At 43.1% G+C, this 20,806-nt stretch overlaps 1 protein-coding gene across 1 annotated transcript in view; it reads right to left on the reverse strand.

Moving 5' to 3' along the window:
* The window catches only part of KBTBD12 (kelch repeat and BTB domain containing 12), a 126,741-nt gene that overhangs the window by 87,816 nt on the left and 18,119 nt on the right, over positions 1-20,806 (reverse strand). The window contains exons 2-4 of the mRNA XM_063427384.1: positions 17,999-19,121; positions 14,362-14,632; positions 6,961-7,111 (exon numbers count right to left, since the gene is read on the reverse strand). Of these exons, the coding sequence (XP_063283454.1) occupies positions 6,961-7,111; positions 14,362-14,632; positions 17,999-19,068 (1,492 nt within the window). The 5' untranslated portion in view covers positions 19,069-19,121. The remainder of the gene's footprint in view (positions 1-6,960; positions 7,112-14,361; positions 14,633-17,998; positions 19,122-20,806) is intronic.

Raw genomic sequence — 20,806 nt, forward strand, 5'->3', positions numbered from 1 at the left:
TGGCTTTCACTTGGAAATCCATTCTTCAGTTTCTCCTATTGTAATGTATGGAATACTAAATGGATTTTGCAGATCGCCTTCATTGGACAACTATTGAGGTCAGAAGGGTCTCCATTACAATTGGAAAAGGGTTCAGATACTGTATCCAAATACAGATACTGTGTCCAACAGTTAGCAGGGGCATGATATACAATGGCAGAACAAGTTACAATGAATAGAACTCCATTAGAAATGTTCAGTCCCATTTTTGTGATAAAAAAAATACTGTGCTATTTCCACTATATACCTTGTGGAAATGTCTAATCTCTTGACCAATTATATATGCTGCTGACACATTATTCCTGTTGCAACAAAGCACATCAAAAATAAAGAATTTATATAAAAAAAAAATGTTCAGTCCCAGTCAAGAATGACAAGAATGACTAGCCTAGAATATGACAATAATCATCGTTTACACGTACAGTCTAAACACCAACATCATTTCACCTTAATGAAGAGATTGGGGTGGAATATATGTATTTTATTGGCCACAGATAATCAAGCTTGATGACTTTACTGGATCAGGGTTGGTCGAAAGTGAGGAATCTGTGCACTGCAGTAAGGTAAATTTAAAGGGACACTATAGTCACCTGAACAACTTCAGCTTAATGAGGTTGTTCAGGTGAGAACTATAGCTCCCTGCAGCCTTTCCCATGTAAACACTGTATTTTCTGGGAAAATACAGTGATTACATTGAAAGCTAGGAACACCTACAGTTGCAGTCACTCAGAGTAAACCAGAGGGACTTCGGAGTTGATAGAGGCATAATATGCCTCCATCCACTCAGATCTGCTGTCAGTAGAGCACAGGGCAGCACTGTGCACAGCATCCTGTGATTCAGTGTCTCCTCCCTCTTCATGCAGACACTGAACTTTTCTCATAGAGATTCATTGATTCAATTCATCTCTATAAGGAGATGCTGATTGGGCAGGGCTGTGTTTGAATCATGCTGGCTCTGCCCCTGATCTGCCTCTTTGTCAGTCTCAGTCAATCTTTTGTTTCAGGTATTGTACCGGAGGATTGGAAGAAGGCAGATGTTGTTCGTATATTTAAAAAGGGTTCAAAATCCTTGCCTGGAAATTATAGACCTGTGAGCTTAACTTCTGTGACAGGGAAATTATTTGAACGGCTATTAAGGGATAATATTCAGGAATTCATTGGGAAGAACTGTGTTATTAGCAATAATCAGCATGGTTTTATGAAACATAGGTCATGTCAAACTAACCTAATTGCATTCTACGAAGAAGTAAGTAGAAATATAGATCAGTGTGTTGCAGTGGATGTGATCTACTTGGATTTTGCCAAGGCATTTGATACGGTTCCTCTCAATAGGTTAGTCTTCAAACTAAAATAAATTGGTCTAGATGAATATTCTTGTTCTTGGGTAGAACAGTGGCTTAAGGATAGAGTACAGTGAGTTGTCATAAATGGTAAATTTTCAAGCTGGACAAAAGTGGTAAGTGGTGTCCCTCAGGGTTCTGTTTTGGGACCGCTTCTATTTAACATATTTATAAATGATCTTGAAATGGGCATTGAAAGCCATGTATCAGTGTTTGCAGATGACACAAAACTTTGTAAAGTAATAAAATGTGAGCAGGATATTGCCTTGATTCAGAGGGATTTGGATAGATTGGGGGACAGGGCACTAAAATGGCAGATGAAATTTAACGTAGAAAAATGCAAAGTTATGCACTTCGGGGTTAAGAATGCACAAGCAATTTACACCCTAAATGGTAGTGAACTAGGGATAACCACACACGAGAAGGATTTGGGAATTGTTATAGACAACAAATTAGGTAGCAATATGCAATGTCAATCTGCCGTTGCTAAGGCCAGTAAGGTTTTGTCATGTATAAATAGGGGCATAAATTCTCGAGATGAAAATATAATTTTGCCTCTTTATAAATCGCTGGTAAGACCACACCTTGAATATGCTGTGCAATTTTGGGCACCTGTTCTAAAGAAGGATATCATGGCACTAGAAAAAGTGCAGAGACGAGCTACAAAATTGATAAAAGGAATGGAGCATTTTAGTTATGAAGAAAGGTTAAAAAATTTAAATCTCTTCAGTTTGGAAAAACGGCGCCTTAGAGGGGATATGATAACATTATACAAATATATTCGGGGCCAGTACAAACCATTATCTGGAAATCTATTCATAAACAGGGCTATACATAGGACACGAGGTCACACATTTAGGCTTGAAGAAAGGAGATTTCATCTAAGGCAAAGAAAAGGTTTTTTTACAGTAAGAGCAATAAGGATATGGAATTCATTGCCGGAAGAGGTGGTTTTGTCAGAGTCTATACAGATGTTTAAGTTGCAATTGGATAAATACTTGCAAAAACATAACATACAGGGATACAATTTCTAATTAGTGGGCTAATAGCTGCTTGATCCAAGGAGACATCTGACTGCTATTTTGGGGTCAAGAAGGAATTTTTTCCTAGTTTGTTGCAAAATTGGAAGCGCTTCAGACGGGGTTTTTTCCCTTCTTTTGGATCAACAGCAAAAGCATATGTGAGGAAGGCTGAACTTGATGGACACAAGTCTCTTTTCAGCTATGTAACTATGTAACTATGGGGAAGCACTGTGATTGGATCAGGCTACCACATGTCAGCAGACTGCTTGTTTTTCTGAGTCTAACAGCATGCAGATTTACAGCTTCAGGCTTGAATACAGTAAGATTTTTACTATATTTATGGAGGCATGGCCCAGGGGGGCTAGATGGTGGTGTTAACACTATAGGGTCAGGAATACATTTGTGTTCCTGACCCTATAGTGATCATTTAATGAATTATCGTAATTTTAATGGATTTTACAAAAACAAGGGCTCAGTAATCTAAAAATAAGGAACGCAACTAAAGAAATTAAGAAGTGTTAGTGTGTTTCTTTAAAAAAACAAGCTGGGCTGGTGCTTGATTTATGTATACCTGCATACATTATTTAAGGTTTTACAAACTGTTGGTAGTAAAGTGCTTGTGTGGATAAGTTAATAAAGACAAAGTCTGAAACATGGCAGTTATCTTAAGTTGGAATATCCCTATATCCGGCCTGCTAGAGACACCAAGAGACTTAACTGTAATACCACAAGTATAACGGAACCTTGTTAATGCAGAGACTCTGCATGGCTGTAGGCTTTTACTGTAGCTAAATCCCATAATCCTTCACCAAGAGAAAATTCAGCTTTAAGGCCTCAGGGTTTCCCATCCCCTCTGTCATTCTGGTAAAATAAATCTCCTGTATTTATCCCTTCTACACGTGCAGCCTCATGTTAAATTCCGGTCCATTAGGGTCCTCGTCTGGAAGAGCGTCGGTTGTTGTCCACCTTTGTCTTGCAGCTTAAGTGATGCATGATATGAGCACAGAGTTAATGGGAAGTGCTGTAGATAACTTTGAAGACTGAACATTAACTTACCTGCTATTTTCATGCAATCTTAATTCTCTGTGGGAAAGAATGGAGGGATAACTATCACCAATTATGAAAAAAAAAAAGTATCGAAAGAGAGGACAACATATTGCCTGGAACAGAATTAAATGGTCCAAAAAAATATATGTAATGAAAATAAAGTAACTTTCTATATTTTCAGTCAGTGTCGGCTAAACTTTGGGGGAATTTTATGGCAGGAGGTTTATAATCTTATTACAGAGATTACAAAGATTATCCTAAGGGTAATTTTGCTCTTGTAGCCTGCCCAGAAGAGCTTGTCGTAATTTATGGGTAGTAGAAAAGCTTGTCGTAATTTATGGGTAGTATAAGACACAATTCCTTAATTTGTATCTATATCCTTCGATCAACACACTATACACAACCAGTAATACATTAAAGTGGCATTTGCCAATTATTACTTAATCTATAGTTTATGGAAGGACAGAATCGGTACAATTGTTTAATTTTCAGGTTTCTGCTGTTTTGAGCAGTTTTACACTCTGTTGAGATATTATATTTTATAAGTCACTGTGTTTTGAGATCTTGCTATAGACAATCCTTATCAAAAGGTATAGTGAGGTAATTGAGTGAAACATTTTGCATGTTTCTGAGCTGCAGCCAAAATGAAAAGAAATACCCAAGAAAAAAGAAAAACAAAGATGAACATATCACTCCTCAAAACATGTCCTTTGAGATTGAGAGACAAAAAAGATCCAAAGGAATGGTGCAGCTCTAAAGACAAATTATTAGATCACGAGCACAGATCTTTTGCAGAACGGAGGGGCCGAGTTGAGGCCTATATATTAGTGATGATAGGAGCAGTGTTATAAGGTGATTTGTAAGTAAAAAGGAGGATTGTAAATTTTTATATTTAAAGGCAGTGTTAGGACTGACAGAAGAGGGTGACCTGGGAGGTTTGAGAGGACAAGAAGATGAACCTGGATTGTAATGGGGTGAGATCGGAATGTGTAAGACCAAATAGATGCAGGTTGCACTTGTAGTGACAGAAGAAGATTATGTCATGGACACAAGCATGTTAGCTGCATCTGATGTTAGGTAGGGGCGGATGCGAGCTGTGTTTTTAATTTAGATGTGACAGGATTTGGTGATTGACTGAATGTGAGGTGTGAAGGGGAGGATGGAATCAAACAAAACATCAAGGTAGCAAATTTGTGGGATAGAGTTGATACTGTTGCAGTTGACCTACAGTAGAGTGGATAGTAGTATTTGAGGGAAGAACGGTGAGTAGTTTTTTTTTCTTTGAGAGGAGGATATTAAAGCAGTAAAAATACTCTTTTAAAAAAGCATTTTTTTTTGTTTTAATTCTTTATTTTGATCACTCAGCAGGTGTAAAAGAGAAAACAATACAAGATGTGGGCTGTCGCCCTTAACGGTCACAAATAATAACAAAAGCATTGTCACTGGCTGAGACATGGTATCACGCTGAGTGTTTTTTTTTTTTTTTTTTTTTAAAGACATGTTATTCAACAGAGTATTTTAACACCAGTATGTCCCCCTGGCACCTATAAGAGGTATACTTTAAAAATCAGTTCATCCTGTATAGGCTTAGGTGTTCCAGGGAGCGGGGGTAGCCCCTCCGAGATTTCACCGAATTAGGTAACTGAACTAACCTGGGGAGGGGGAGGGGTGGTATCGGGGCCAACGTTAAAATGATCATTTCTGACTGATAGTAGCGCTTTGTGCGGGCCCTTCTGCATGTGGCTCTAATAAGATAAAGGGAGCCTGTGAATGGGGTGGTACTTTGGCCCTCTCTAGCTTGGCTGGGAACGGACGCTCAAAAAAAATAAAAAAGGGGATTGTGGGAACGAGAATTTAAGTGCTAACATAGTGTCCATCACGCAAAATAACCAGTAAAACATAGTAAGTATAGTCACTAAGTGTAACGGCGGGGTCTATGGCAACCTAGTGATCGGAGTCTCGTCCTGCCTGTGTTTCTCCCTCACGTTGTGCCGCCAGGGTTGGCGTGCTGGGACAATCTGGGTACGAACTCCCGTACTGTAGTGGGATCCAGCCGGGTCAGGGTGGTCGTGGTTTCCCGCTTACGGTGTTGTTAGGCCCAGCTGGGCCAGGTGAGAGTCCAGTTCCTATGGGCTTCTTGCCCCGGTATGCAATCCCTTAATAGGTGAACGTGACGAGCCTCGGTGTGCCCCAGCGGTACTGGATAATGTTGGATCTTAGATGTTGTAGGCTCAGTTCTAGTGCTTTACGCCAGCTGAGTGTGCTCTTAGTTAGATCAGGGAACAGCTTTAACTGAGAGTCCTCAAATGGTAGAGGGGTTTTCCCCATGCACGCTGCCAGGACCGCGGTCTTGTCTTGGTGGGTTTGGAATTTCACAATGAGATCAGTCGAGGCGTTTGGGGTTGCGTTTGCTGGCTTGGGCAGGCAGAACAATCCGTCTAATTTCACCTGTTTAGCTTGTTTGGGCTGCAGCAACGTTGCCAGGAGGCGCCGCACGTAGTGTGGAAGGTCGGCAAGCCCAATGGCATCAGGTAACCCTCTTAGTTTTAAGTTAATTAGGACAAATTTATGGGTAAAACAGCAGCATTTCAAGCTAAGGCTGCAGTGCTTTAGCTATGTTCGACCTGCTTCTCTGGCTCTCAGGCCCCGCACCCTATGCTAGTTAATTTTTTCAGATCTTGTGTTACTGTTGATTTTTCAGTTTTACATTTTTAATGCTTATGCACTTCTTAGAGGAGTATATTTCTGTGCACCAGATTAAGGCACTGCAACTATTGCAACAATTTCCCCTAAAATAAATGTCTAGTGTATATTAACTATTCTGAGTACACTGTGTTCCCTGGTGGTCCATTAAATATTTCACTGCTTAGCACGCCCAGTTCTCAGGAGGTTCTAAATTCTTGAGCATTTTACTCACTCAATCTCTGGGCAGCATACTGTTCTAGATCAGATTCAAACTATAAATGGTTTCAAGAGAGCCACACACGGTTGAATTTCTATAAACGTTAACCTATTCGAATGTCTAAAGAGCTATGTCCGTTCCCAATAACACCGTTTGCTGGGATTTCCTTATGTCATTCCTAGCACTAGGGTTTATTCACTAAATTGGAAAATAAAAAAAGAGAATCAATATGTGACCAAAAAATGCCTACCTCATATGTACACAATGTCTAATATAGACATTATCCACTGACAAAACAGTTCTCTTCGGTAATACTCAAATGTTTTGTTTGGTTGCCTCTGGCTCTTTTTCCTGTATGTTTTAATATTGCCAAGCCTTGGGGATCCCGGAGGATAAACTTGTTTATATTATAATGTTTATTTCAATGCAGATATTGTGTTTTAGTCTTATATTCTTAAGGTAGCAATTCATTTCCTGAATGTGTTTTAGTCCCGGTTGCCCAGTAAAAACATTCATAATACATGTTTAGTGATAGGACTCTGATTCTTTACAGGTCATCTGGCTTTTTGGGGAACCTTGGTCTGAGGAGAACTATGCCTCTGGCACTTACCTAGAACGTATATTTCACCATTGACAACAGCCACGCTAAACCTATATTTTGAATATTTCATAGGTGCCAACTGGGTCCATTTATCTCGAACAGGATCATACTGCAGCATTTGATTACTTAAACGGTCCGGTTCATCATCAGGACGATCTGTCTGTGTATGATTTTAAAAAAATAAAAAAATGTATTAAAACTAGAACACTGATTACAACATGCAAAACAAGTTCAGTCAATGCACGTTCACATTTTACAACCTAGCAATATTTAAGCTGTCTAAAAATAAATTATTCAGATACTATGTGTAGAAAATGTTGAATTACAACTCCTATAATTATCTACCCCTCTATTGTATTCAAAGGATTTGGGGAATTACAAATGTCTGTTAACATCTGGGTAGGTGGTTTTCGACAACCCTGCCTTAGATATTTCCTCCGAGACCTATTTCAAGCTGAAGCTAAAAGGAAAAGACTAGGGTACCACTTCCTTTTTCAGGTTTTATATGTTTATTTTAAACAGGAAATACCAACACATTATTATTATTATTTTACTATTTATAAAGTGCCAGCAAATTCCATAGCGCTGTACGATGTATCACTGTATAATACAATGATAAAATGATTAAAGGGACACAATAGTCAGGAAATGAGCACATCATATGCTCAATGAATTAGCACAGTAAAACAGATTTAGCAGAGGTTAATACATTATTGCATTAATAAAGATATATGTTCAAATATCTAAAATAAGTAGGTCAGCACAAGAAAGGGGCTGGTTGACCATTATGTTCAATCACAATACAAATCTGTATTCCTAACACTATAGTATTACTCTGCCCCCACCTACCCCCCTTTATTTTTACTTGCCTGATTGATCTCCACCTCCTCTGGCATTACAGCGATGGGGGTACCAAAGGCAAGGACCAGACACCGACTCAGTGCTTTCCTATAGGGATTTTCAAGACGCTGGCTGTCTTCATGCAAAGTGTTGGAATCGAGGAAGCTCCTCTAGTGGCTGTCTGGGAGACAGACACTGGAGGCAATCTTAGACCTGCAATGTAAACACTGCAGTTTCTCTGAAACTACAATGTTTTTTGTTGTTGTTTTTTTTTTAATTCTTTATTGTCATAAACGCATATTACAGAAATAGATAATAGCTAGACACGGGAATTACAAGGTGTATAAATGAAACAGGAAGGGTTACATGAATTAGGCATAAGTCCACTCTGTGAAGTCGTAAGTGGATGAACAATGTGACTACATAGAAAGAGCGTGGGGGGGGGGATCGTCCCACCCTTTTGAGTCTTGTCATATATTGTGCATCTATCACTTTTCAGCGTGTATTTCCAGTCATCATAACGCCAGTATACTATGCCTATACTGAGGGTTAATAGCGACTAATTGTAATGATGGGTAATCTCCTTCTCAGACCGTGTGGTTACGGCATAGTGTGAGGTGTGTCTAGTCGGCTCGTGATTGAGGTGTTGTACAGTTTTGTCACCTATATTTGTCGATGTGTGTGGTGAATTTCCAGATAGGAGTGTGGACATGGTCTCCAGTTATATGAACTCGTTATATATAGGCTGCTGGGCGACCCTATATGTTTTCAGTATGGGTTGTGATACATTGAAGTGTTAGCTGGTGACCTGCGTAGTCCGTAGGCGTGTGTCTCTCGAGCATCTCATCCTAGTATGGTCATTAAATGTGGTTGATGCCCAGGGTGGAGGCTAGGAGGGTAAGAGGTGGTTATAACTGAGGGAGGGGGAGGGGGGGGTCTTGGGTAGACCGGTGCTGAATCTAGACAGTGTCTTTGTATTTGAGGCGGTTGATAGTTATGGGTGTGTCATGAAGTGTGAGTGTGAGTCGTGTGATCTGGTTTGGTCAGGAATTTCACCCAGGGACTCCACACCTCTCGAAAGAGAGGGTACGTGTGTGTTATGGAAGCGTGAATTTCTTCCATGTCTTTAATCCCATCAACCTTTGTGATCCATTCTCTGATTGTAGGGGTCTCAGGGTTTTTCCATTTTGCGGGGATGAGGGCGTTGGCAGCTATAAGCAGTTGCACTACTAGCATGCGTAATGGCTTCGGTAAAGGTGTGTGTGGAAGTAGAAACAGTAGGGCTTGGGGTGTTGTGGGGAGTGTCAGCCCTGTCACTATTCTGATCATTGACAATATGTGGTTCCAGTATATTTGTATGTTAGGGCCTTGCCCCCATATGTGTGCTAAAGTCACCCCCTGCTGGTGGCATTTCCAACACGTTCCTGGTGTCTGTGGGAAGAGGTTGTGCAATTTCGCCGGCGAATAGTGCCAACGAGATATTCTCTTGTATCCACTTTCTTGTAACCTGTTGCAAATGGAGGTTTTGTGGATTTGTGTAAAGATAGTTTTCCACTCAAGGGCGGTGAGAGATATGTTAAGGTCCTTCTCCCATGACTCCGTGAATCTGGGTGCTGGGTCGTTATGGTTGCCCTGAATAAGTTTGTAAACCGTCAATAGGTGTTTGGTTTTGACGTTATGTGTTGTACAGTGTATTTCATAGTCTGTGAGTGTGCGGGAACCCGTTTTTAGTGTTGGGTTGGACTCAAGGAAGTGGGTCAATTGTGCATAATGGAAAGTCGTCAGTGTGGTCGGTTTGTCTTGCTTTGTCAGGTCGGTGAGAGGGCGGATAGTATTGTTGTCTAACACTCTCCCTAGTGTGAAGTAAAGCGTATCGGCTGAGTTCTGTATATTTTGGTAGATGGCCATTTGTAGGCCCGGAGGGAAGAGTGGGTTGTGCGTAATTGGGTATAGAGGGGATGGGTGTGGGGAGATGTTCTGGAGTTCTCTTATTTGTGACCAGATCCTGAGTGTAGGGTGAATAGTGGGGTGGGAGGCATGTTGAGTAAGTAATGTGGCTATGTTTGTTCTTTGCCATGGGATTGTGTATAGGGGTACCGTAAATACGGCGCTCTCGAGTTTTCCCCATTGTCTCAATGGTGGACTATTGGTCCATACGTATATCCTGGATACAATGTTGGCTTGGTAGTATCTTTCCATGTGGGGTAAGCCTAGGCCTCCACTGGCTTTGTGTTTGCTTAGGACTTCGTAGGGGATTCTAGGTCGTTTATGGGCCCAGATGAAGGTAGTGAAAAGTTGCCTTAGTTTGGTGAAGTATGATTTGGGTATAGTGATGGGCAAGGTTTGGAGCAGATAAAGTACCTTGGGGAGCACTGTCATCTTAAGGATGTTTATTCTACATAGCCAATTAAATTGTGGTTTGTGCCAGTTGAGAAGGTCCTTATTGAGGGATTGGATAAGGGGTTCAAAGTTTAGACTGAATGTAGATTTTAGTTCTGCTGGTAGGTGGACTCCCAAGTATGTAATGGCCTTTTCAGCCCAGATGAACTGGAACAGTTGTTGCAAGCGCTCTCGTGTAGAGGGTTCGAGTCTGATTGGTAGACTTTCACTCTTAGAGAGATTGACCTTGAAGTTGGATATTGTATTATAAAGTGTGATCTCGGCTAGGAGGGGCGCTAGTGATGTGTTCGGGGATCCTATTGTGAAAAGCAGGTCATCGGCGAATGCCGCAATTTTATATTCTGTTCGTCGTATTATAATGCCCTGTATGTCTGGGTTATCTATGATGCCATTTAAAAAGGGTTCTAGGGTGAGAATGAATAGGAGGGGAGAGAGGGGGCACCCCTGTCTCGTACCATTTCGTATGTGAACAGGGTCAGACAGTTGTCCGTTGATCCGTAATTTCGCCGTAGGGGTTGAATAGATGGCTTGTATCCACCGGATCCATTTGGGTCCTATTCCCATTGTTTTCAGGATCGTCAGCAGTAGTACCCAGTCTACCCTATCAAACGCCTTTTCCGCATCGATGGACATTAGGAGGCTGTCTGTCTGAAGACGTTGTGCGCGATAGATCAAGTTCAGGAGTTTGGTGGTATTATGTTTGGCTTCTCTGTTTGGGACAAATCCGGCCTGGTCAGTGTGTATAAGTAAATTAAGCAGCGGTCTCAATCGGTTGGCCAGTATTTTGGTGAAAATTTTAAGATCTCTATTAATTAGGGAGATCGGGCGGTAACTTCCGCAATTAGTCAGGTCTTTTCCTGGTTTAGGGATGAGGGTAATGTGTGCTTCCAGCGCAGAGGCGGGTAGGGAGGCAGTGAGTGCTACCGAATTAAAGGCTTGTTGGAATGGTTCTGTCAGTTCATTCGTGAATGTCTTATAATATTTAGCTGTGCAGCCAACAGGGCCCGGGATTTTCCCTAGTGGGAGTTTGCGGATCGCTGATTGGGCTTCTTCCGGGGTGATTGGGGCTTCCAGTGTCTGGAGTGCGTTTGCGGGGATGGTCTGGTGAATTCTAGAAGCGAGAAACGTTTCTACTTCATGTTCAGATGGGGGAGTATCCCTGAGGTTGTATAACTCCGTATAGAAAGATTGGAAGGACGATAAAATGTCTGGTAATTTATAGGAAATATTTCCGCGTGGCGTTTTGATTTTGGATATGAACGTCGTTTGGCGTTGGTTTTTTAAGGCATTTGCTAGTAGCTTTCCACTTTTTCCCCCTTGGGCGTAATAGGTGTGTTTGGTGCGTAGGAGGATATGTTTAACTTTGGCGTTGAGTATGTCTCGCAAAGCCGAGCGTTTAGCCGTGAGGGTCGTGTATGTATTCAGCCTGGTGTCTCGTTTGTGTAGGTTCTCGAGGTCCCTGATTTCGGTCGTAAGGGAGTGGATTCTGGCTTCTCTTTTTTTAAGTCATGACGCCTTGGCTATTAATTCACCTCTGAGTACACACTTGTGTGCCTCCCTTACTATGGATGGGGATGCGAGGGGGGTTGTATTTTCGGCTAAATAGAGTTTGATGGATTCCCGTAGCTCGTCTACCGTGTCGGAATTGTTGAGTAGCAAGTCATTGAGTTTCCATTGGAATGATCTTTGTGGGAGAGCCGGGATTTGTATGGTAAGAGACAGGGGTCCGACCACGTGATTGGACCATAGTTGCTGGACTGTACCAGGTGGAGGTGTCTGTGTGGTAGGAAGAACATGTCTAATCTGGAGTAAGTGTGTGTGGCAGGAGAGAATAATGAATAATCTCTGTCTGAGGGGTGGGAGGTGCGCCAGCAATCATAAAGCTGCATCTTGTCCATTAAAGTTGCGAATTGTCTTCGGGCCGAAGTTTGGTAATGGTTTATATGTGAAGTCGTGTCCAATGTCGAGTCAAGGGAGAGATTGAAGTCTCCGCCTAAGAGGAGTATGCCTTCTGAGAATTGTTCAATGAGTTTGAGGTGCTTACGTAGTGTTCGGCATTGGTGTTTGTTGGGTAGATATGTGTTCGCTAGTGTAAGCTTTGTTTGCCCTATTTGTCCTTTGACCAGGAGCAGTCTCCCAGAGTCATCTGTCTTGTGCGAAGAGTATACGAAGGGTACTTGGGCTGAGATTAGAATTGCGACACCTCGTGCTTTGGCGTCCGTGAAATTACTAAAGTATCCAGTAGGGTATCTACGGTTCCGGAGAGTGGGGGCTTTATTCTTTTTAAAGTAAGTCTCCTGTAGGAAAGCGATATCAGCTTTAAGTTTGTGCATTTCAGTGAGTGTCACTTCACTTCTCGGGAGAGTTCAGGCCCCTAACGTTAAGTGTGGTGATTCGAAGGGTAGCCATGTGGAACCTCAGTTATGGAGGGGGTTTGCACTGGTCTGTCCTATTCAGGGGGTGGAAGTTGTGGATAGGTGATGGGGCAAACTGGTGTGTTGGGGGGGTAGGATAAATAAACTATAGAACTATATACAAGAAGGAGTGCTGTCTACAGTTACTGTCTCTATGCAGCAGGGGTGTAGACTACTGAGGGTATCCTTGGGCGACTCTCCTGGGTGGGCAGATTATCCACCCAAGAAGGCGAGTTGTCACCCTGGTTGGGTCTGTTGACCTGAATTAGGAGCCTAAGTATCTGCCGCTGTGGTTGAGCTCGCTGGGGATCTCTTCCAGTGCAGTTAAATGTTGTCTCTTATTCGCGCTGTACGTGCGAGTTTGTTGGATGTCTGTGGTTGAGTGTATATCCATATGTGTGAAATGTCAGTGATCGGTATGGGCTGTGTCATGCGGTTGGGACAGGTGTTTGTGTGCTTTGTAGCAAGTGTACGTGTGGTTTGAGGCACACCATGAGGGGGGTGTAGTATGGTCTGTAACTTGTTGTAGCCTGTTTATGGTCTGATCAGCTCTTCTCCCGGGTTAGCCTGTGTGTGTCATCGTGCCTGAAATGCTAATGGTGGGGTTTGATGTCTCACCTGGCAGGGGGAGTGTTTTGTCCTTGGGGGGTATGTTGTGTGACCCAAATGCGTCATGGTGTTGGAGGTTAGAGTACATCACATAACATTACAGCATATTCGTATAGCATTTATAATGCATTTTAAGCAAATACATATAAAAACTTGCAGTACCTTTAAGCTTTCAATTAAACCTCATTGCTACAGTATACAGTATGAGACGCTTGTCTAAGACTCCCAGGTATCTCCCCAAGGGGATGATGATTTTAGAGTGAGCTTTGTCTGGGTAGATGAAACTACAATGTTTTACATTGCAGGGTTAAGGGGACAAGGACACTACACCAAGACCACTTTAATGAGATGAACTAGTCTGGGGGCCTATAGTGTCCCTTTAATGCATAAATACTGTTTATGTTGTTGTTTTATGTTTGCTGGGACATTATGTTTATTTCTCTAGCTACTGAACTGGGAAGGGAGCTAGGAAAATTGGTAACATTATAGACTATATTTCTTTTATACATGACAGGCAAGTGTCAGTAACAAACTTCCCTAATAACCATGCCCTCACTGACTACATGTATGCTCCACCAATCAGAAACGTGAAACGAGACTGCCCTCGTAGGACTTTATGGAATAAATAGTTTACCCCTCAGCTGCAGTTCCACTCATCCTATATAGAATGAGTGAAAAGGTTACTAATGGCTATTGTGGAACAATCTTATTTATTTGTAACTTTGAGAGCTAGAGGTCACACATTGGCAACCACTATATTTAAAATGAAAGAGGAGACTGATGCTAATTAATTTACCCTCAGAGAGTTGAAAGGTGAGGAACACGTTGTAATTAGAATGTAACAGTTTGTTCTGATTAGATATAAGAATCACCTTACCATGTCTGTGCGTAGACATAGCCAGAATAATTAATTTTTAACTTTTAATTCAAGAACTAGTATTACAGCTATGTTAAATGAGTGGCTCAACTGACTATCATGCTAAGCCTACCTGTTTTTTTATTTATCATTTTTTTAGGAAACTTATTTTAATTAGGACTATGTGACTTTTTTTTTTTTTCCTGACATCGTATATTATTGCGGCCAAACATGCACGTCAAACATTCCGACTCGTAACATTATTTTTTTTTGTTTTTTTTCTTCACTAACCTGGGGAGTCCAGCCTCCCATGACATACAGCTTGTTGTTTAGTGTCACTACAGCGTGGCATGCCAGAGGCAGAGGCAGCGGTGCAACACTTCTCCAAGTGTCATTTTCTACAGAGTACTTGTCCACGCAATTGGTGACGAGGTACTGGTTTTTCAATTTCATTTGACCACCTATCAGATAAATCTCATTATGGACACTGCCCAGTGCATAGAGCTCTCTGTATTCCGCACTACAAAGTCGCTCCCAGCAGTAGTTGCCCCTGTTGTGATACCTAGTGAATAAGATGCTTGTTAGACATTGACATATTTTATAACATGACCAGCAAGGAACAGGTCTATTCATTCTACAGCATTCATAGCAGCATGGCCTCTCCTCTAGATAACGTTTTGCTCTAAATCCTATTATGTACAATAACATCTAGAACAAAAGAATAGAGTATAAAGAGGATAAAATACAGGTCACTGTAGTACAGACAGCGAAAGATTTAAAAGAAGAAGAGATGGAACTCCGTGACCTGTTTTAGGTGTGTAATTTAAGAAATGAACACGGTTTGCTATCTATAGACAATACCCTAAGTACAATGGTACAATGATTCTCTGCTGAAGGCAAGTAGTGCAGAATTTTGGAGTATTTTGATAAGTGGAAAATAATATTTTCTTTTCTTAAAGTATAGCTTTTGATTGTTCAAAATATATGAAAATAAAAGCCTAGAAGTGTCAGATAATGACAGTCATAATACAGAGGTTATGACAAGGCTTACTCACCCTTCCACTATTATCAGAGCTAAATAAAACCACATACTCATTTTCAGTGTATGCTAGGTTTATATTAAGTTTAAATGGTTCTTGTATATGTTAGGTGGAATAGATAAAGTGGCAAAGCAATCCCATTTACATCAGTATCTAATCAATCTTGTTTTCTTTTTTTTCTTTCAGATATCTATCTTTGCAGTAATGCTGGGAAATCTGTGAGTTAAAAATACCTGTGTCAGGGGTGGGGCCAGGCCGCCATGCTGACCGGTCGCATGCAGGAGAGGCTCCTGAGGGACTCAGCCCTATAAGCTGAAATATGTGGCTCCTGAGCTAAACTGAGCCCGGAATAATGACAAAAACACTACATGGCTGTCGTTGCTGCAGCAAACCCCGGGATTGAGAGTTTTTGGAGCCCGGGAAGGCGAAAAAAGACTTTGGTGTCTGCGGCCTAATCGAGGAAGGAGCAGGGTGGATGGCCGCCATCCTGCCTTCTCCCCCGGCTATCACACACCGGCTCTCTGATGTGGTCCTGGTCCCGTTCCCCCCCCAACCTTTTGGACCGGTGGGGGTTATCCCGGCCCCTACTGGAGGGCCCACGACAGCAGGGAGGGGAATGCTACAATTTAATCCACACCCAGTCCCCCGCACTCTGGAGCTAAAATGGCTGCCACCTAAGCCTCCACGAGAACGCCCGAGATGACCAGCCTACAGGCGGAATCCCTACTGAGGCTGTGGAAGGATCCCTACCTCCACTCACGGGCTCCACGGTAAAGAAAGCCCTACAGCTGAAAGAGTACTTTCGGCAGCATCCACCCGCATCCCAGCACAGACGCTCCGGCAACCACTCACCCAAGCCAAGAGCCTTGAGCAGAAGAAACCTTATATCGCTGCTTGACACCTAGGTGGACACACCCGTGGACTCTGATGCCGACTCCAGCTAGAGCTAGATCAGAGAATGCCAGATTTGAGCCTGTGCTGCGACCTGAGACAGGCAGAGCAGATATGGCTGGGTTTATCACTGGGTTTAGATGCCTATTCCTACCAACCTCAGAGCAGATTACCTCAAAGACAGACACCGGAGGAAGAATCTTAAAATTAGAGGGGTGGCAGAGACAGTGACTTCTGAAGAGCTCCCACATTTGCTGAGGAAATTGATGGCCTCAATGTTGCCAATGAAGCTGGTGAAATAGATCACTATAGATGAAATCTACTGGGTTGCCACAAGCACCAGCTGATTCCTCTAGAGCAGTGTTTCCCAACCCAGTCCTCAAGGCACACCTACCAGTCCAGGATTTAAGGATTACCCAGTTTTGTCTAAGGTGTTTTTAGAAAAAAAAGAAAAAACACCTTAGACAAAACTGGGTAATCCTTAAATCCTGGACTGGTAGGTGTGCCTTGAGGACTGAGTTGGGAAACACTGCTCTAGAGACATTATAGTCCATTTTCAACTGCTAAAAGTAATTTGAGATAAAACACCTCTGGACTTTGAATCGTATAATTTTACCTTCTATCAAGATCTTACCTGCTGCACTTTGCAATGGAGACACTGGAAGCGGACATCCACTATCGTTGGTCTACTCCTAGTGCCCTCATGGCTTACATGGCAGAAAATACCTATAAAGCCGCATCATCAGACGAAGCTGTGAAGTTTATGGCAGCCCTCGGCCTTGCAGTACCACCCCATGAGATCCTTGGGATGTTTGCAACGCCTTTTGTCCCCACTAGAGGATGGGACTCCGTAACTTAATTTTAATGTTGCTTCATGATACCAATTTAACACCATTTGACTTTTTTGTTGTTGTTTAATATATTGCTCTCCCTCCTTTTCTTTATTATATTTCATACTGATGACCCACTTTAATGTGGCAGTGAGGTGAATGAGCCGTCCACCGAAACATCAGCCCATGTCATTTCGCACTGGGCCTTTAAGTCCTATTCACTAAACACTATAGTTCATACCCTACGTTTTGCAGGTGATAGTGTGTAGGACAATGGGTTGATACTGTGAGGGAAGGGGGTGATACTGTGTGGGACAGAGGGGTAATACTGTGAGGGAGGGGGTGATACTGTGAGGAAGGGGAGTGTGATACTGTGAGGGAGGGGGTTGATACTGTGAGGTGGGAATATTGTGAGGGGGTGTAATACTGTGGGGGGATACTGTGGGGGGGAATACTGGGAGGGAGCGGGTTAATGCTGGGGAGGGATACTGGGAGGGAGAAGGTTAATGCTGGGGTGGGTGGATACTGGGAGGAAGAGGGTTAATGCTGGGGTGGGGGAATACTGGGAGGGAGAGGGTTAATACTGGGAGGGAGAGGGTTAATGCTGGGGGGGAGGGGATACTGGGTGGGAGGGATGATTAAATACCTTGTTTCTCTCCCTGGTGGTCCTGTGGCCATGGGTGCCTGTCTGCAACTCCACAGTGTGCCGAGCTGCAGACCATGTATCTCGCAAGATCAAGTCAGAGTGTTGCCGTGGTAACCCGCGGGAATGCACTGATTGGTCAGAATTCATGAGACACATGGTCTGCAGCTTTGCACACTGCGGAGCTGCAGACCGGTGTCTGGGATTGGCGCTCTTCTCCCAGGCAGATGGCACAGAGAGGCCTCGCACCCAGCGGCATATCCAGCAAGTCGCTGGGCCCCCTCCTGGTGTCAGGTCCTCGGTCACCCTAAGGTGGTTTAGGCAGCCGCGAGGCCCCAGACAGCCGCCTAAACCTCCTAATTAGAGAGCTGCCTCTGCTTCCTACATCTGAAAAAACACAAGTGCATGTCTCTTTAACAAAGCTTTTTTCAAATGTACCTCGTATTTTGTTTATTGTTTTTACATCAAGCAAATAACTAAATAACTGTAGCAAATATAATCATAATATTGCATTCCAAACATACCTGCAGATTTCAACGCTTCTGACCTTTTGTCTTGCTTGTCGGACAGCACTGGCTTCTCCAGCTAAGATAATATCATTGTTATTTGTAATGACACCAGCCAACACTGTGCCCAATACCTCTCCTTGCTTGGGTGATGGGATGAAACAGATTTTTCTTGTTGCAGGGGCAAAGCAAAAACTAGCCTCTGCATAACTTCCATATTTTGACCTGATACCCATAGAGTTGTTCCCTAGACAAAGAAGAAGGCTTGTTGTCTCCATGCCATAACGCAGAGTTAGAGAGACCTGCGTTGACTTTTCAATGGTTGCTAGTGCTTCTTCAAACATGTCATAGCACTGTGAATTACACAGTAGTATAGTGTTCCTCTTTCTGGTTTCTCGAAGGAATGAGGGATTCACAAGTATCAATCTCACTTGCTTCAGAAGATCAATAAGGTGCTGAGAACGTACAGCCTTTCCATGATTTACCCAACGTAGAACTAATTCAAGAATGCTTTCTTCTCGGGACACGTTGAGGTCATCAGACATAATCATTCCCATCAACTGCTCAAACTCAATGTCCAATATCTCCTCATGTAAGCCAACTTCACTGAAGTGTTGATACAAGTATTTTTTGGCCTTGTCTTCGAGATCTTCAGCACTGATCTGCTTGGCAAAATAATAGATGCCTATGCAATTTGATGAATCCATATGGTCTGTCATGTAGTTCTGGCAGATATGGAAAACATTGTCTATCTGCATAAAAAAGGCGGCTGTGGCAACACCTTGAACTGTAAGATTGTTGATACTGAGCTCTGCACTGTACATGTATTCCAATATAATAGAAACGCTTAAAGCCGTTACATCATGCAAGACAACCTCCCCCTGGTTACATTCCACCAAACCGCATGTGAACATTACTTTAAAATAAGGACTAAAGGAAGCCAATACCACTTTGTGGCATGGAAACCTCTGGCCCTCAGCCACTAGTACAATATCAATCATCTCTGATGCTTCTCTCATTCTGTTTATATGATCCAATAGGTTGATGCCATGGAGCTGTTTCTTCTTCTGCTCGGACCCATTTTCCATGATGGGAAATTAATGTTTTTTATTACACTTTTTTTGTTGAATTATTATTGATCCTGTTACCAAAAGGAGATGAAACACAAGATGAAGATAATTAGGAAAACAACATTTCTGGTGAGGGCAAAAGATTAGATGTATATATGTAAATGTATACACATATAACACATTACTATAATATTATGTATTTCAGGTAATATCACTTGTCGTCTCATCTAAATATTATATTGCATGCAAAGCTGTAGACAGGATTAATATTTCATAACTGGGATGCAACCCAAATATTTTATCTTTATCTCCCACCAAGAAAGTCTAAACAATTTTCCCATATTGAATGCCTGGAGATGAATAATTTCTCTAACAGAATGCTAGTTCTTAACAAAACCCCTCTTATTTTATATATTCTTTTCATTTTAGGACGGAAAATACTTTTATCCTTAAAGAAGGTAATCCTTGGTATGCACAGAGGCGGCTCCCAATTCTCCCTGATGCCGACTGCTTCAAAATGTGGCTCGAGACCTAGGATTAGCTAATAATGACACTGATGGCCTCACAACCCAAGAGGATTCTGGGAATATGTTCCAGCGTGGAATGCGGCTGGCCCCACTCACTCCACTCAGGTAAATGGGAGGGGGGAAATAAAACAGAGGGGGAATAGGCACAGGGAAAGGAGGGGGAAAGATACAGAGGGGGGAGAGTGAGACACAGAGGGAGAAGAAGGGGGGATAGAGAGATGGTGGAGGGAGGAAAAAGAGACAGAGGTGGAGAGAGAGAGGAAGGGGGGAGAGAGACAGATGGGAAGAGAGATGTGGGGGAGAGAGACAGAGGGGAAGAGCGATGTGGGGGAGAGAGAGACAAAGGGAAAGGGGGGAGAAAGAGACAGGGGGAAGAGAGAGACAGAGGGAGAAAGGAGATACACAAGGGGAGGGGAAGAGAGAAACAGAGGGAGAAAGGAAAGAGACACACAAGGGGAGCAGGAGAAAGAGGCAGAGGGGGAAGAGAGAGACTGGGAAGGAGAGGGGAGACCCCCCCCCGCCACAAGGCTCTCCCCTGCCAGCCGATCTCCCTCCCCGTTCCACAGGCACCGTGCGGGCAGCCGGCTCCTCTGCGTCCTTCTTGCACGAGCACAGAGCGTTGCCGCCGCTCTCACGAGAGTGAACTCTAGCCCTGGAGCTATGGGCTAGAGTTCACTCTTACCACTGCGACCACCATGAATTCCTGGTGGTCGCAGTATTGAGAGTGAACTCTAGCCCCATAGACACACTGCCCCCACACACACACCATACACATTCACACACTGCCCCCATGCACACATTGCCCCACACACACATACACAGCCCCCACACACACACATTTCCCCACACACCCTAAGCATTCACACACTACACCCCCCCCACACACACATACACTGAACCTTTCACACACACTGCACCCCTCACACATTGCACCACTGCTCCTATACCCTACTACAGCCCCATATCCCAGCAGACCCCAGGTAAGTTGTCAAACTGTTCTTAAACGGTTTGACTACTTACTCGGTGAGGGTGTCAGGATCGGGACAGGGATCCAACACGCAAAGTACAAACAGGACAGGGTACTTATACCGGACCTTAGAATGGCCGGACTAACGTACGGAGAGTAAAGAGAATGGTCAGAAACAAGCCGAGGTCGAGGGAACGAGAGGACAGGTGAGCGAGGAACAAGCCGGGTCAAGGATACCAGAGGGAAACAGAGTAAGTCAAAC

The sequence above is a fragment of the Pelobates fuscus genome, chromosome 7, assembly GCF_036172605.1.
Source record: "Pelobates fuscus isolate aPelFus1 chromosome 7, aPelFus1.pri, whole genome shotgun sequence".
NCBI lineage: Eukaryota > Metazoa > Chordata > Amphibia > Anura > Pelobatidae > Pelobates > Pelobates fuscus.